The sequence below is a fragment of the Sitophilus oryzae genome, unplaced genomic scaffold, assembly GCF_002938485.1.
Source record: "Sitophilus oryzae breed Bouriz unplaced genomic scaffold, Soryzae_2.0 scaffold_1812_pilon_pilon, whole genome shotgun sequence".
NCBI lineage: Eukaryota > Metazoa > Arthropoda > Insecta > Coleoptera > Curculionidae > Sitophilus > Sitophilus oryzae.
Window position 1 is genome coordinate 23156 of NW_022146516.1, and position 18075 is coordinate 41230.

The 18075-nt window shown below is 32.7% G+C and overlaps 1 protein-coding gene across 1 annotated transcript in view; it reads right to left on the minus strand.

Annotated features, from left to right (window-relative positions):
* Window positions 1-887: 887 nt before the first annotated feature.
* Window positions 888-18075, minus strand: part of LOC115883124 (exportin-4-like) — a 28350-nt gene continuing 11162 nt past the window's right edge. The window contains exons 4-9 of the mRNA XM_030901434.1: window positions 14580-14749; window positions 11114-11235; window positions 8258-8434; window positions 8020-8197; window positions 3482-3671; window positions 888-1028 (exon numbers count right to left, since the gene is read on the minus strand). Of these exons, the coding sequence (XP_030757294.1) occupies window positions 888-1028; window positions 3482-3671; window positions 8020-8197; window positions 8258-8434; window positions 11114-11235; window positions 14580-14749 (978 nt within the window). The remainder of the gene's footprint in view (window positions 1029-3481; window positions 3672-8019; window positions 8198-8257; window positions 8435-11113; window positions 11236-14579; window positions 14750-18075) is intronic.

Here is an 18075-nt window from a genome sequence, read left to right on the forward strand (position 1 = left end):
GATAATAAAATTCGGTTTAAACTAATTTTTGCAGCTTTAATCTAAATAAGATATCTGTTACAATCATTTGCTCTATAAAGTAAAATGAAGAGCTGCTCGGTATCTTAAATTATAAAAAAAATTTAAACGTTTTTAGCAAAATTTCATTTAGTCAGGTTTATAGACTTAAGTGTCAATATCGATATGATTGATGACGTGCATCGAAAAATGTTTTGCGATTACAATATTACCGTAATAATCTTGTAAATAGTGCAACCGCGATGAGGTCAAGCAATGCGTCTAAAAGGTAACAAATTTTAACCATGCATTAAAAAATATAACCGTTATACAGGGCAGAGCAAAAAAGTCTTAAGTCAAATTCAACATAAAGTTCAAATGATTTAAGTCTTAAGTCTTTGACTTAAATCATTTTATTTCAAGTCAAGTCATTTTATATATTTTTTTTTCTCAAAACCGTTAATGTTAGGTATAGACTGACATAAATATTCATAAAATTTGACAGAGAATCTAAATAAGTAATAAAAATGGGGGTACTCATTTAAAATAAGAAAGTTGCTGTTAATTTCCGGTATTTCCGGAAGTGCCGCCATATTGAAACTATTTTTAATCAATAGATCTCATTGTGAAACAATGACGTGCAAAAATCTCCGATCTAGATATTGTAGTTCTCTTAGAAACTTCTAATGTATGCTCAGCCTGGGACACCTTGTATAACGAATTATTTTCAATTATTGTTTTAATATGTTATAAAACGGTTTGTCACATGTGAACAAACATTTACCATGTATGAAATCCAGAGCAGTATGGGCAATATCGTTACCAAAATCAGTCAAACCCAGTTCAATGGTTTTTTAACAGACTCGCAAGCATATCCTGTGGGAGATTGGCTATCTTTTCGGGATAAATGTCGTTGATGAGCACCAAAGATGATAGAACTGGGCACACAAGTTCGGAAATTTCAGAAGTTCCAGTGTCATTAACGGCATAATGAAATTCAGCCCAAAAAGAGCGACGTCTGCAGCTGTAACCTGTAAAATCATTGTATTTATCTTTGAATGAAAAGATAAGAAAGGAGCATATTATTATCAAAATCTTACATTGACTGCGACGGGACTCTAGAATGGCCGACTTAAATTCCGGTTTATCAGTGCCGTTCTAATTTTATTCAAAACGTGTAAAAATATGATGTAGGGTAGACATGGGGTAGGCTCAATAATTTGTTGTTTTATTTTACGTTATCAATAAATGTTGGTGGTTATTAAAATTGAATTATAAAATATACAATTCTAATAAAAATAGGTAAGTTATAATAATTATTTATTAACACAAACATCCGACACGCTACTGAAGCAGGTAACATAGATAAAAATATACAATTCTAATAAAAAATAGGTAAGTTATAATAATTATTTATTAACACAAACATCCGACACGCTACTAAAGCAGGTAACATAGATAAAGGAAATAAATTTAGATTAGAATGCCCGTCAAAATTTTAGGTTGCGAAATTGTTTTGGGTCGCGACCGTTGTACGCGATCTGGTGTTGCTCTAGCGGTTGCTAAGAACAACCGCAAACAAAAAACAGAAATAATTTTCACTTGTCCAAATTTCATGTCACAGTCAAAATCTTCAAAAATATAAAATCTTTCAAAATCTAAACCGCTCCAAATGAAAAAATTCCGAAAAGTGTTAAAGCGTCCATTTTCAAAATAATTATTGCTATCTTGTGAGTTTAATTTAAGTTTTATTTACACAAACCCGTGATAATTGTGAAAAAAGTGGCATTAAAAACTTAAAAAGCTGTGCTGTAAACTGCAAAACCATCGTGGATAGTGGTATAACGTCGGTTTTCAATGTTTCATAGGTATTTCATACGACATGTCCTTATATAAAAGAAAGTTTCTTGTATGCAACACACTGTATTTATTTATAAAATTAAAAGGAAATAATAATAAATTTGAATAAATAATATTTGGCGATATAATTCCGGAAAAAGCAGGACCACTCCGAAATTTTCAAAAGCTTTGGGTCGCGACCGTTGTAAGAATAGCGCCACAGTGTTTACATTGTCCTTATGGGCACTTTCAATCTAAACTTGTTTCATTTATCTATGGCAGGTAAGTCAAATTAACGTATGTAAATTCTCTGACAAGTAGTAAATGAAAGCAAAAAATACAAGAAAAAATATATAATTTTAAGTGAATTTCATAAATGAATAGTCACTTACTAGCTAAGTTATTCCATTATTTCCATCGATTTTTAACCAAGATCTACCACACGCTACACAATCAATTATTTTACAGTCTTTTTCGATAAATCGCAATAGTATCACTGTTAATTTAAGTTCTGCCACAATTTCCTTCTATATTTACTACCTTTAAACAACTATCAGTAGTAGAATAAAGAATAAATAACATAAAATAAGTTCAGTAGAGACCGACAAATCCACACAATTTCAAATCAAATTCAAATGTGTCAAATGAATCATTACACAAAACTGTCAAGCATCCCCACCCTAGGACCCTCTGTCCGTCTACCTTGCATGAATACATGAATAGCATTCTACTCCTTTCTTAATCTTTTTATTCAAAGGTATTTATATATTGTACTATAGACTACAGGTATGTAAATTCTCTGACAAGTAGTAAATGAAAGCAAAAAATACAAGAAAAAATATATAATTTTAAGTGAATTTCATAAATGAATAGTCACTTACTAGCTAAGTTATTCCATTATTTCCATCGATTTTTAACCAAGATCTACCACACGCTACACAATCAACTATTTTACAGTCTTTTTCGATAAATCGCAATAGTATCACTGTTAATTTAAGTTCTGCCACAATTTCCTTCTATATTTACTACCTTTAAACAACTATCAGTAGTAGAATAAAGAATAAATAACATAAAATAAGTTCAGTAGAGACCGACAAATCCACACAATTTCAAATCAAATTCAAATGTGCCAAATGAATCATTACACAAAACTGTCAAGCATCCCCACCCTAGGACCCTCTGTCCGTCTACCTTGCATGAATACATGAATAGCATTCTACTCCTTTCTTAATCTTTTTATTCAAAGGTATCCATTCATACAGTTTATACAGGATGTCCCATTTTCGTGTGCTTTATTAATGGGGTTTCCCGTTTATTCCCGTTAGTACAGATACAAAGATGCGGTTTTCACATCACTGTGTTACTTTACACTATGAGTCAGTTTTCACCTTTTAGATAAATAAGTTTTATAAGAAAACCGGTATATGAAGGAGGTTGAAAAATGCAACATTTTCAAGTATGCCCTGTATTTCAGGAACTAAGAGGGCTAGAACAAATCTGTGTGTAGTAGGTATCTTTAGTTTCATAAAAAAGTAGCAGTGTGATGCGTAAACCGCATCTTTGTCTCTGTACTCATAAACCAGAAACGCTGCAAAAAACACGAAAATGGGACACTCCATACAGTTATGAATAAAGCAGTACTTACTCTCACCAGCTCCCGTTGATTAGTAGCTTGAAACAATTCAATACAGTCTCTTGATAAAATACACGTGAAGACATCTAGAACTAAAGATAAGTCTTGACAGCTGCTTTCTTCCGCAAACGTTTCAGTTGAAAGTCTGTTTCCGTTGCATTTTGCATATGCCTGTACTGTAGCCAAGGAACTTTCATATAATCTAAATATATAATAGACGTTAGGATAATTAAACATTAACTTAAATTATATAAGTGGAATAAAGAAGTTTAATTATATACTCCGTTTTTTTTGTAAGGTAAGATTTCCACAGACGATGACAAACAAAAAAGGGATGACGTTCATATAAATCCATTTGTTTTACTAAAAAAAGTTTCTAATATTTTTTAAGTTAACTATGGATGGGTTTATATACAGTTCATACCAAATAAACGTTTAGTCACGTCATTAGCTTGACCGGCACAGCGTTGGACACTTTTATATATTTTCTTTTTAATCAAAATATTTTAGAAAACAAACAGTTATTATTTACATCAATAAAACTCACCTTCTTAACAGCACTTAAGGGACATAAAGGGCTAGTCCGCTTTCCCGTTCAAAATACTCTAATAAAATTGCGATAAGTTTTTTACGGCTATTACGCTATCTTGTACACTTCGCACTAAAAGACTGCAACGTCTACTTTTAAGCTTAAAGTATCACAACACTACTTTTTTTTAAACAAAAACTCGTAATACAAAACAAATGACAATATCAGGAAACAAATAAATAAATGCGGAATTTGGATATTTTTTAGAGCAGAGCTACCACCTGAATCCCCAGCGCAAATTTTAAATTCCAGTTAGTCAGCACGGCACCTAATATGTCCATGGTTGGCAACAATGAATTTAAAAACCGCGCCCTCGATTACGTAACTAAAAGTTTAATTGATATGAAATATATAAATCCGTCATGGCGTCGTCTCTTGTGGTTTTTACCCAGTTTTATTGGTTTATTTCAGAAATGACAGATCATATTTCAATATTATTGGTTTGATGGAACGATGAACGACAAACGGATGCCGATATGTATGAACTCGACTTAAGATTTTTGAGAGTTGTCAAACTCTTGTCAAATTATAAGCCAGTTTCGAGCAAACAACCGTTGGTTATGGTTGACAGATAAACGGTTTTAAACGTCAGTTGAGAACCAATCGGTAGACAACTGTCGTTTAAAGCATTGCTTATCTGTCAACCATTGTTCACTCAAACTTATCAAACACAAAGCGCTGTATGCCGCATTTTATTTTGTCTATCAACCAGTCATTTATATTTATTTCTGTCGCATGCATTGAAATACAGACCACGGAGATAGTGTCCAGACCTAGTATAATACAGGATTGTTCACCACATACGACACGGAGTATTGCAGCTAAACGATTAGATTTTTACAAATTGTAAGTTTTGGGTTCGTTGAAGGACTATTAGAGCTACAATTTAAAAATATTTTTACAAGATACAGAGTGTCCCAAGTAAGAAAAAAATATTACAGTTGTATTTTTATAAATAGAACACCCTGTATATTATTCTACGATTATTATACGATTGAAATAAAGGTAAATTTGATTAAGGTTTATCACACTTAAACTTTACCGTTTTTGAAATATTTTCAATTTTATGAAATTGCAGTAAAAAAAATAAGGCTTTATTTCTCTAAGGGTATCAAAGTTTTTAATACTAAATATTTACTGAAGATTATTTATTGATCAGATATTGTGTTGCAATAATAAAAATTTTACTACCTTATACAGAGTGTCCAAAAATTTATATTAAATAATTACTAGCTTTAAACGGCAATAACTTGTTTAATTTAAATGGAACACCCTGTATATTTTACGTGAATCAGATGCACAATGTAATTGTCTATCAAATTGTATTATTCCATTTTTTACCCATCTCTTCAAGTTTTTTATAATTTAGACCCCATTTATCACTATACCCATGGAATATTGACATTTTAGCTTATTTTTAAAGATGTAACAAATTTTCAAAGGGTACAGATACTAATATTGTATAAAAACTCTAAATATTTTTAGTTAAAGAGGACCAATTAAAATGATCCCAATATTCAAACTACATTAATTGACTGTTTACGTTGTAGTAATAATTGCTCCAAATACTAAAAAACTGAATTTTGTGTGTGTATTAGACAGTGTGGTAAAAAGTAACACCTTATAAATTTTATTTCATTTATAGACGAATTTTTTTCATAACTTATTATTATATTGATTTCTGAGCCAAATCCACATTTATTTAGAATAATTTATTAATTAAAACAATTTAAAAGTACGTAATTAACTAATTTTTAGTGTTTTTGGTAGGAAATAATGGTGGTATATTTAATTGGTATACTCTTTTACAAAGATTTAAATAGTTTTTTTGTATGCCAATGGGCTTGCAATATTTACCACCTGTACATTTTTGTACATATTATGGTGCTATAAAAAAATCTGAAATGTCAATATTCCATTGGTATAGTGATAAATGAGAAAGAATCTAAATTATAAGCAAATTCATTTTCTACGAAAACTTGAAGAGATGGGTAAAAAATGGTGTAATACAATTTGATAGACAATTACATTGTGCATCTGATTCACGTAAAATATATAGGGTGTTCCCTTTAAATTAAACAAGTTATTGCCGTTTAAAGCTAGTAATTATTTAATATAAATTTTTGGACACTCTATATAAGGTAGTACAATTTTTATTATTGGAAGACAATATCTGATCAATAAACAATATTCAGTAAATATTTAGTATTAAAAACTTTGATACCCTGAGAGAAATAAAGCCTTAAAATTTTTACTGCAATTTCATAAAATTGAAAATATTTCAAAAACGGTGAGGTTTAAGTGTGATAAACCTGAATCAAATTTACCTTTATTTCAATCGTAGAATCCTAAAATAGAATAATATACAGGGTGTTCCATTTAAAAAAATACAACTATAATATTTTTTACTAATTTGGGACACTCTGTATCTTGTAAAAATATTTTTAAATTGTAGCTCTAATAGACCTTCAACTAACCCAAAACTTACAATTTGTAAAAATCTAATCGTTTAGCTACAATACTCCATGTCGTATGTGGTGAACAACCCTGTATAGTAAACTAGCCTAATATAATAATCTAAAACCTAAAATGCATGGCCTACAACAGGGGTGGATGGGGAAGTGGAAACCGGTCCGGGAAAAATAGGCAACCGGCCCAAATCCACAAAAACAAAATGACCATAACGAAGAAACATATTTTATTTATTAATATATAAGTAAGGGTGTTTTTCGCTCGTGCGAAAAAGCTCTTTTGCCTCCGTTTTAAAAAAAAATTAAAATGTCTTGATCAAAATTTTCGTAAAGACCAATATTGGGTTGGACATCTGAATTTTTACTACAAAATGGCTCAGTTTTACAGGGTTCTACTGCTTTATTTCCATTATCGATAACAGTAATTTGATCTTGAATAGGTTACGATTTTGAGTCACGATTTTGAGAAACTCTAAGACTTCCTGATTCATTCAGTTCAGCTGACCCAATCCTTTGTGAAATACATTACATTTATTTTTTTGGTACTTTCTTACACATTGTAGAAATTCGCTCTTTTCTGCTACAGCAGCAGCCTCCTCGCGTACACGTGTTTTTAACTGAATGAACCGCGGTCGCCATTAAAACTGCAGCATTTTTTAGGTTATTATATAGTTCTTATCACGAAACTTTTCCTCTATACTTTTCTACATTTGGTATCTTTTATGATAATGCCAATCGAGCATTTTCTTTTAAATGTTCCTGTATATTTTAGAAAACTGTTTAGAACTTCTTGTTCACCGCCAATTTTCCCCACGGTATAGTTTCTTAATCTCTGATATTACGGCACTAATACCGAAAAATTGAGGTGGCTCAATTTTTTTTTAAATAAATCATTTTTTTTTTAAATTTCCAAACTTTAATAACTCGATTGGACCTATTTGAAACTCGATAAACAGAATATTATTATATTATGTTTATTTTATTGAGATCTACCAGCCCTGAAAATATTTGCACTTATAGACTCTTTGTATAATAAAAATTTTCAAACCGAACAAACAGATGATTATTAAAATTATAAGTGTCCCAGAGAAAGACATTTACAATAATTAAATAATAAATTATACTGATGCAAATTGATTAGTTAGTTATGGAGCCACTAAGGATCTTACGTCACTTTAGTTAGAAGATTAACTATTTAATTTTTGCTAATCCAATCTTTTTTGAGCTCTGATCGGGACCGGCCCACCGGCCCACCGGGAATTTTCCCGTTTTCCCATATGGCCCATCCACCCCTGGCCTACAATTATTTGCAGTTTTGACATTTGACGCTTTGCTTGACATGGGTCTCATTACGGAAGACGTCAAATGTCAAAAAAGGAAACAAAAAACGTTTTCCGCTATAGTTAGGTATTCAATAAGCTGGGATTATAGTTCAACTGAAATATTCAGCAAAAACCCAACATTTTTTTTAAAGTATTAAAATTACTCACTTTTTACTGTCCAGAGGCCGTAGATAGCACAACATATATTTAGCGCACTGTCCAAATAACTCTAAAATTAATTGTACTATAACTTGATAGTCTTTGTAAAATGTTAGAAATACTGGAAGTTCTGCCAAAATAGGGGAAAGAAAGTCAAACAAAGTATCCACTGACGCCATTTGGGAACCTAGTATAAAATAAAAACCAATTTAATAAAAAAAAATCTCTGGATTTTTCTTACTATTACCCTTAGCTATGCCTATAAGGCATTCGAGTAAATCAATCACGATCTTTTGTACTTGATCATCTTGACACACCTTGGCAAAATTTTCTTGTGTAATAATGTTTTTGAATCGTAATCTCAATGGATTTAATATAGTTTCATAATACTTATTTTTCTCTGAAGAGCTTGTTATATATACCCCTACAAGATATATATTTGTAAATCTATATATAGGGTGTGTCAAAAAGTTCGCAACATATGGGGAATTTTAGGATTATACTCTATTTTTTTTTCTCAGGTAAGATTTCGACAGACGATGAAAGAAAAAAAAAGCAGATAACGTCCATACCAATCCATTTATTTAACTAAAAGTTTCTAATATTTTTTAAGCTTACTATGGATGGGTTTATACAGAGAAGACCAGGCTACTAGTAACATAGCAAGTTGCCGGACGAATTCACGTTTACCCGTTTTGCGTTCGTACTCGAGAGTCACTGCCGGCTAGTCGGCTGGTCAGGCAGTACGCAGTTGCAGTTGTGCTTAGACGGGTCGGTCGGTTATTATTTTCATTTTTAAGTGTTTACCTTCACTTAAGGTAACATTTAAAATTAAAATACTTAAATATTTATTATTTAAGTGTGTTTACAAGCCAAAACTAAAAATAAATGAATTCTCTAAACCCAAAAAAACTAAAATATTACTCTAAATACAAAAAAAGTTATAACAAGTGTTCAAAAAGACCACCTTCTTGTGCTAGACAGAAGCCTAGGCGGTCGTAAAATCCCCGTCTGACATTGGCTAACATATTAGGGCTAGTAGTTTGGAAAGCCTCTCGTATTTTTACTTGAAGCTCATCCAGATTATTAGCCTTATTTATGACCATACACTTTGGATTTTACATAACCCCACAAAAAGAAATCATTGGGAGAAAGATCTGGTGATCTAGTGAGCCACAAAATAGTTCTATGTCCACTAATTATACGATCGGTATCCGTTCTTTTTAAGGACTCTTCTAAGCTGGATTTATAAACTCGGAAGTTGGCGTTGAGTTGAGGTTCAGTTGCAGTTGGATGTTCGCGGCAGTTGAGGTTCAATATTTTTGCATTTATAAACTGTCAGTTTCGGTTGTAGGTTAGGTTTGGAATTGTGAAAATTTCGAACGTTTTTCTTTCGATTTAAAAATACTTTTGGTATTTGTCAAAGTTCAAACATAGTAATCCACGATTACGCAAAATATAAACATTACATTAACAGAAATAATGAAACAACAATAAGGGTCATTTTCCAATGCATCGGCGTACTGTACTTCACGTGATCGACAGGTGCTTATTCATTGGCTGTCGCCGAACGTCGCCAGCGGTCGCCAACTGCCCGCAACTGCCGACATAAACATTGACCATCTATGAACTCCGCTGAACGTAAAACGAACTGCCAACTTTTCGACCAACTGGCTTTATAAATGCGCGCGTTCATTTCATAGCGTTGAACATTTTGAACGGCAACTGAACCGAGTTTATAAATCCAGCTTTAACCGTACTAAAGTGAAGAATCTGTTACCTCAGCAATTTGATTACTTGCAAACGTGGGATTTTGATCCGCGGTAGCACAAAAATGAACACTTGCTTTAACTCCTGTTCTTCATTAATCAACACATCAGGCTTTTTGTGTTTTTGTGTGGAGACGCACCCATGTGTTTCAAAATTATTAATAACTCTTGATATAGTAGGTAACGATGGAATTGGCCTGTTTACAAAAGTTTGTGGAAAATTTTTTTGTAAGACCTATTTTGGAAATACAATTTTACAATTTGAAATATCTCACGAATTTCGTAAACATCCATTCTTTTATTTAAAAAATACATTTTACACGAGAACTGTCGCGAGAATCTATGTATTCGTTTTGGCTATTAAAATACGAATAAATACAATTTCTGAAACATTCTTATCACATATCTACCTATTTTCATTTTATCGCATTTTTTCGCCTGCTTTTCATACGGCGGACGGGTATACGCTAATTCGTCCGGTTCTGCCTATGTTACTACTACGGTGGTCCGGTCTGTATACAGAGCTGCCTGCATAAGTCAGTTTCAAATCAGCTGGTTAGGTTATACAATTTATTTGAGATTTCACTCAAAACAGTAAACCTCTGACAAAACTTTTTAGTTTTTAGTATGGGCAAATGTAAGGTAAGCCTGTAAAAATCCTTTTATTATTGAAATAGAAATATCAATTATTTTGGTGTTTGTTCACAAAAACAAGAGTGAGAGATGTCAAGAAATAATCGTAAATAATTTAGATGATATATGAATGTATTTTGTGCCCAATACACGTGGATATTTTGTAGTATTGTCAAGAATCGTAGTGAAATAAAGTGTTAAGTGTAGATTTGCAGTTTTAGGTCAAGTGATAAAGTGATAAAAAGAGAAAATATGTCTCTTTTGGTCAGATCTACCACCCCTTAAAATATTTGCACATATTTCTGGGACACCCTGTATAATGTAATAATTGTGAATAATTGTGCGACAACGCAGAAGCCGAAAATAATCTAATTATATCTTATGTAAACTCTAGAATAAAAATGCTTATTTCGAATATTCTTTGGAGTAATCATGAGTGAAATTAATCATAATGTGATGAGGATGAAAACAAAAATTAATGAGTAGGGTAGGCAACGCCTTTTTGCCTACATTATACGCACGCCACTGAGATTTCATATATGTAAATAGTTCTTTTTTTCAATTTGCCGTCAAAAAAATATGTTGACAGTACGGGCTGAAGAATTCCGCCGTAAACTTTTTTTCAATAACTCGATATTTTCCCCATTTGACGCAAACTTTTTGGCACACCCTGTAAAATAGAAAATAATCTATTGACATACCAGCTGAAACAAAACCCTTGTAAAGACCCCTTAAAACCTCTGAGGGTAAACTTCCAGGCTGTAGGTTTTCCGCTAGACTTATCAGCTTGGCCATTGCTTCTGTTTTTATTATATACGGAACCCTAAAATACAAGTTATAATATTTATGTACAGGGCATCCCACTAAGAATAGCACTCGGCTGTATCTCGGAAAGTATTAGCCGTAGGGGCTGCGGAAAAAAAATATTTATAACTAAAGAGGCTATGGGAAATTGCTGGAAATTGTTTTCAAGTTTGTAGAACGACCGCTAGGGGGCGCAACTGCAATAAAAAATAAGAAAATGGAGTTTTTACACAATTTTGCCTACATAAGGTGTACTATAAGTACTAGTTTCATAATCTTCAGTAAATTTTGAATATTTTTTGTTAAATCCATTTTCCCCTATCTACCAAAATAAATTGGTTGGGGAAGGTTAGATCTGTTTTTATTTAAATATTAATAATTCTGGACTGGATGATCGGAATCCAACAAGCGAGGGCTCGTTTAAAAGAGCGTTTCTTACTCTATATTGTACCATATAAACAATAATAATAAGCTTTTGAACGTAGACGCTAGAGGGCGTTGTCTTACAACTTAACAAACATTGCGCGTTTTTTTCAAAAAAATTAAATGCAATAGTATATGTAATTTTAGTTGATAGTAAAGAGTAGCAAAAGCTTAAAAAGTCAGCGAAAACCGCATTTTGATATCTTCTTTCATACCGAAGATTTTAGCAAAATTATAATAAATACCAAAAAATAAGTCCTTAATTACTTTATTTTTACAACACGATATCTCGTGCCCTCTTAATTATGCCCATTCTAACAAAAAATAAGATAGAAACAGTTAGTTTATTTTAAAATCGACGAAATACCAGAATACCATAATACCAGAGGTATTAATATCTAATAATTTAAGATATTAATAACAGTGAACAAGAAACGATAATTCAGTGAAGTCATGGTAGGCTTTGGAAAAAATTGCTTTTGATGTAATAGTATAAACGTTAAATTGTTATTAGATCAACATTTTGTTAGTCTTATCAGCGTTTTTTATCTTTTAATTGCTTTTTCAAAATGCCAACAACTTCAACTATTTCAAATAATAAAGGCATATTATTGTTTATATGGTACAATATAGAGTAAGCAACGCTCTTTTAAACGAGCCCTCGCTTGTTGGATTCCGATCATCCAGTCCAGAGTTATTAATATTTAAATAAAAACAGATCTAACCTTCCCCCAAAACTTTATTTTGGTAGATAGGGGAAAATGGCTCTAACAAAAAATATTCAAAATTTAGTGAAGATTGTGAAGCTATTACTTATAGTACACCTTATCTAGGCAAAATTGTGTAAAAACTCTATTTTAATATTTTTTGTTGCAGTTGCGCCCCCTAGCGGTCGTTCTAGAAACTTGAAAATAATTTCCAGCAATTTCTCATAGCCCCTTTAGTTAATATAAACTAATAATAAATATATAATAATAACAATAATATATAAATAACAAGTAATAACAACAACTCAAACAATAATATATAAATAGCAATAAATATTTTTTTCCCTAAACCCTACGGCTAATACTTTCCGAGATACAGCCGAGAGCTATTCTTAGTGGGACACCCGGTACTTAGATATGATATAGTACATAATAAATAAACTTTTAGTCACGTGATTAAGCTTGACGGACACAACGTTGCCCACTTTTACATATGTTCTTTTAGTCAAAATATCTTAACAAAAATAAAATTAGTTATAATTATATAAACAGTTATTATTTACATCAACAAAAATGACCTCCTTAACGCGCTTAAGAGATATAAACGGTCATTATTACCGCTTTCCCGTTCAAAATATTCTAATAAAGTTGAGATGAGTTTTTTACGGTTATTTTATACACTAAAAGAGGTTCTAAAAAGATCAATGTTGGACTACAAGGTCTGCTAGAAAAAATTTTTAAGCTTAAAATAACATAACATAATTTATTTAAACCAAAAACTCGTAATAACAAAACTAAAGGGTCAAAAGGAATCCTGAATCCCAGCGGGAAATTTAAATTCTAGTTAGTCAGCCCGGGACCGAAGATGTCCATGGTTGGCAACAATGGATTTAAAAATCGCGCAGTCGATTACGTAACTAAAAGTTTATTTGGTATCGAATATACAGGGGGCCCCATCGAAAACGTTCCGCAAGGCTTAACGGCTAGGGTATTTTTTTTTCAAAAAATCCAAAAACACGTCAATTTTGTTTGTGAGGGGGACAACTTTTTTCAAATGGGAAGGGGGGCCCAGTTGTACCGCAATGAAAAGGGCTTTCTATTCTCTATATTTTCCCGCTTCGTTTTTGAAAATCGGTCGAGTCATTGAGAAAATATGAAGGATTGAAATTTGAAAAGTTTATTAAACATTTATCAGAGAAAATGATAAGGATAAATTCCTTCGACCAATTTGAGGTTTTTTTCTTATTACTTCTAGATATTTACGCATTTTTTCACTTGCCACAAGGTTGAACGATCAGGTGCGTTAGTTACTAGATAGCTGTTCGGTGACTTGTGCGTTGAAGTTCTTCTCAATATCGTTAAACTGACTCACAATAGAATTTCCAAAAATACCAGCCCACACGTTCAATTTCTGAGGGTTTTGTATGTGCACCTCGTGAAAAACCCTGGGGTTGTCCTCAGCCCAGTACCGACAGTTGTGCCGATTAACTACACCGTTCAAAAAGAAAGTACACTCATCCGAAAAACACACATTAAATAGGAAATTATTATCATTCGCCACTCGTTCACTCATAGCTTCACAAAATTGCAAGCGACGATCAAAATCGTCTTCGTTCAGTTCTTGTACCAACTGAAGTTTGTACGGGTGGAACTTGTGTTTTTTTAATATCTTTTGGACACTTGTACGATTCACGCCGGTCTCATTGGCTAATTTTCTTGTATTCAGCGTACTATCCATGGCAACTTGGCCCAATACGAATACCTCCATAGCTTCATTTACCATATAGGATTTTCCCTCTGCATTTTTTTATTCATAACGGACCCAGTTTCGCAAAATTTTGCTACTAACTATCTAATCTAGCAACTACCGTACCTGATCGTTCAACCTTGTGGCAAGTGAAAAATGCGTAAACATCTAGAAATAATAAGAAAAAACAGCAAAATGGTCGAAGGAATTTATCCTTATCATTTACTCTGATAAATGTTTAAATAAACTTTTCAAATTTTAATACTTCATATTTTCTCAATGACTCGACCGATTTTCAAAAACGAAGGGGAAAAAAATTGGGGGATGATACTCCCGCTTAGAGGGTTGAAGATTTTGCATTTATTTTTGGGGCAAAAGTTGTCCCCTCACAAACAAAATTGACGTGTTTTTGAATTTTCTGAAAAAAAATTACCCTGGTCGTTATGCCTTGCGGAACGTTTTCGATGGGCCACCCTGCATACATACTTTCGCTTCGTACAAATTGCATCACTAAAAACTGCAACTGTATCTTTCAAAACTACTGGTTCTGATTGGAAATTGTATAAATTAGCTGCAATTTTGTTTATGATAAACTCTATTTGTATTTGGGTACAATCACTATCTTTCTCTAAACAAGACCAAAATACATAACCAACCTGAAACATAAATAAATTTTGTAGCAGTTATTACCTTTTAACCAGTGGCGGCTCGTCAGGGTAGGCAAGGTAGGCGGCGCCTACCCTACAATTTTGTCAATTTACTATTAATGTTGAAATACACAAAAATACTGTTAATACACGGTAGTGTTGTAATAATCATCATTAATTTATTTTTTGTGGTCCTGTATATTAAAATAATCACTACCGCGGGCGTACAAAAACAAAATAATTTTGACTGTGTGCATATTGCACAGGCCCTTGTTCGGCGATTTCTATACACCGCCTGTTATCAGAGTCGATGCACGACGTAGGGCAGTCTTCTGTATGCTTCTGTCCCTGTCTAGCTTATCGTGCGGTAGCGACGCGACGTAAGTCTGAGTTGTATCGTATTAAGGCGGAGCTTAGGCGAAATCTCCGGTCGCCTTTGCACTTTGCATTAATTAAGTCGGGGGAGCTCGGTAGGCTTAGAAGTTAAAGGGATATTTCGTCCCGATATTTCATATAATTCACTATACGTAATATTTAAAACTTTTATATGGAGAGTCAAAAAACATTTACAGGAAATTAGAAACATTTTTCGGGCTTGTTCAAAACTATATTCAAAATGATATAACCGGTTGTATTTCAGAACACGCCACAGAACTAATAGAATCTGAAATAAAAAGGGCGTTGTTTTATTCCGTCCAAGCAGACCGTACAGAAAAGTCTCAGCGTGCTATTTCAATTCGATATGTTAATAAAAGGGGGGAAATCAAAAAAACTTCTTGGCGAATTTGATGAAATATTAGATAACATTGTTATACATTTAGAAATAAGGTTTGCAGATATGCCTCAATTAATTTTATTTATCTATTGCTGATTTACAGAAATTTAAAGAATCCTATAAAAAATTTCCAAAGCATTTAATATCTGATTTAAAATCAAAAAAACGTCTTGGCGAATTTGATGAAATATTAGATAACATTGTTATACATTTAGAAATAAGGTTTGCAAATATGCCTCAATTAATTTTATTTATCTATTGCTGATTTACAGAAATTTAAAGAATCCTATAAAAAATTTCCAAAGCATTTAATATCTGATTTAATAAACTTTTACCGCAATGTTTTTGACCAACATAAATTAATGAACAAATTGCAGGTATTAATTATAGATATTGTTAAGGTCAAGGTGTATTACTGGTTGCATAACCGCAACGGTGCATTGAGGAACCTGGCGAATTCGACAGAAAGTAAAAGAAAATTACAGAATTCTTTAGAAAATTCCAGAAACCATCGCCAGGGGGTATATAAGGCCCGCGCTTTGACAGTTGGAGCAGTCTGAAGATAGTCTGAAGTCTGAAGTTTGCTAATACCGCGAAATACCGTTAGAGTACTAGTAGTTGCATAAATTGTGTTGTAAATAGTATAAGTTGTGTGTACAGAGTGAGACAAATAAATTCGTTAAGTATTTTATCGTGAGTTTAAATAGTGGACCCACGGAATCCGTAACAATATGATAATTCGATTATAAAATAATTTAAGAATGATCCTGGAAATACATTTCCAGAGAGTTGCAAATGGTTTGTTTTGATTGTTACTTACTGAACAACATACAAATAATTGGGTTAAGAGACATTTTTCATGTTTGAAATACATTAAAATTTACAGTAGAAATTCCATGAAAAATAAACGTTTACACATATCGTCACTTGCCTTACTTTCATTCTAAATAGATATTTTCACAGCCCTTCAACAATCTAATGATTTTACTGATATAATAATAAATAACTTTTCTTTATTAAGAGATCCACTCATCAATTTAATATACAGGGTGGGCCACTGAAAACTTAAATGGCTATAATTTTTAAACCAAAAAAGATATCAAAAAATCAAAATACTGTTTCTATAATATCGAGGGGAAGAAGGACGATGTATTTTTTGAACCACCCCTGACCCACCCCCTTAGGAGGCACCCCTGGGTACACTTACAAAATCTTTAAATGGCAACATCTCACCTTGTGGCGTCTTTTGAAAGCTACATGAAAAATGCTAAATGATGATCATAAAGTTTTTGGGGTAAAATTGAAAAACTGTTTTCAAGAACAATTAGGTGGACATTAATAAAAAAGTGATTTTTTTCAGCATAAGTTACAAATTGGGAACCAGCTAAATAACGCAATGAAGTATTTTTTCAAATCAATTCCCCAACCTTAGGTGGCATCCCCTGACTTCTGCAATCTCAAGATAGCGATACCCCACTTGACACTTCTTTTGAAAGCTAATTGAAATTGCTAAATGATGGTCATACAGACTTCTAACTTAATTACTGGTTAGTCACAAGAAATGTAGGTGTGTGGCAATTTGAAAGAAATTTAAATGATAATTTATTTTAATAATTGCTCAAAATGACAGCCGTTTTGTTCCATACAAAATACAAACGATTTTCAAATTCTTCTCTCACTTTTTGGAAAGTCTCTCGGAATATTTCCTGACATGCTTCAGTTCTCCCTCTGCCGCAATTATTGCAACGAACCTGGTTTTGTCTTGTAGACTATGGATTTAGTAACTCCCACAAGGAAAAGTCTAAAGGAGGTGAGATCAGGTGACCTTGGCGGCCACTGGATTAGACCCCTTCAATCCATAATGCCTTGATAATATTTATCCAACCACCTGCCTTGTGACAATGGAATAACAGAAGGGGCCCATCTGGCTGAAAGTGTATGAGGTCTCATTAAGAGTTATAATAAATTTCTTTTGTACCAGCTTTTTTTTTCGCAATGGTTCATGGATACAAAAATAATTCATTCTATTGATTTTCACACGTTTTGACATTTTTGTTTTATTTTTAGGCTCTATTTTTTTCGTTCTTCTGACAGTCGTTCAGCATTTTTTATACGCTTTCCAAAGAGGTGTCACAAGTGGGGTATCGCTATCTTGAGGTTAGAAGTGAGGGGGTGGCACCTAGGGGTGGCACCTAGGGGTGGGTTGGGGTAGTTTGAAAAAAACCTCATTTAGCTGGGTTCCAATTTGTAACTTATGCTGAAAAAATTTCTTTTTAGCATAACTTTTCTCATTAATGTCCACCTAATTTTTCGTGTAAGGGGTAGTTTTTCAATTTCACCCTAAAAACTTTATGATCATCGTTTAGCATTTTTCATGGGCTTTCCAAAAAGGCGCCATAAGTAGGGTGTTGCCATAAAGACTTAAATGGCAACACCCGCCTTAAGGGGTAGGTCGGTGTGGTTCAAAAAATACGTCATATGTATTCCCCCTCGATATTATAGAAACGATATTTTTTATATTTTTTGATATCTTTTTTGGTTTAGAAATTATAGCCATTGT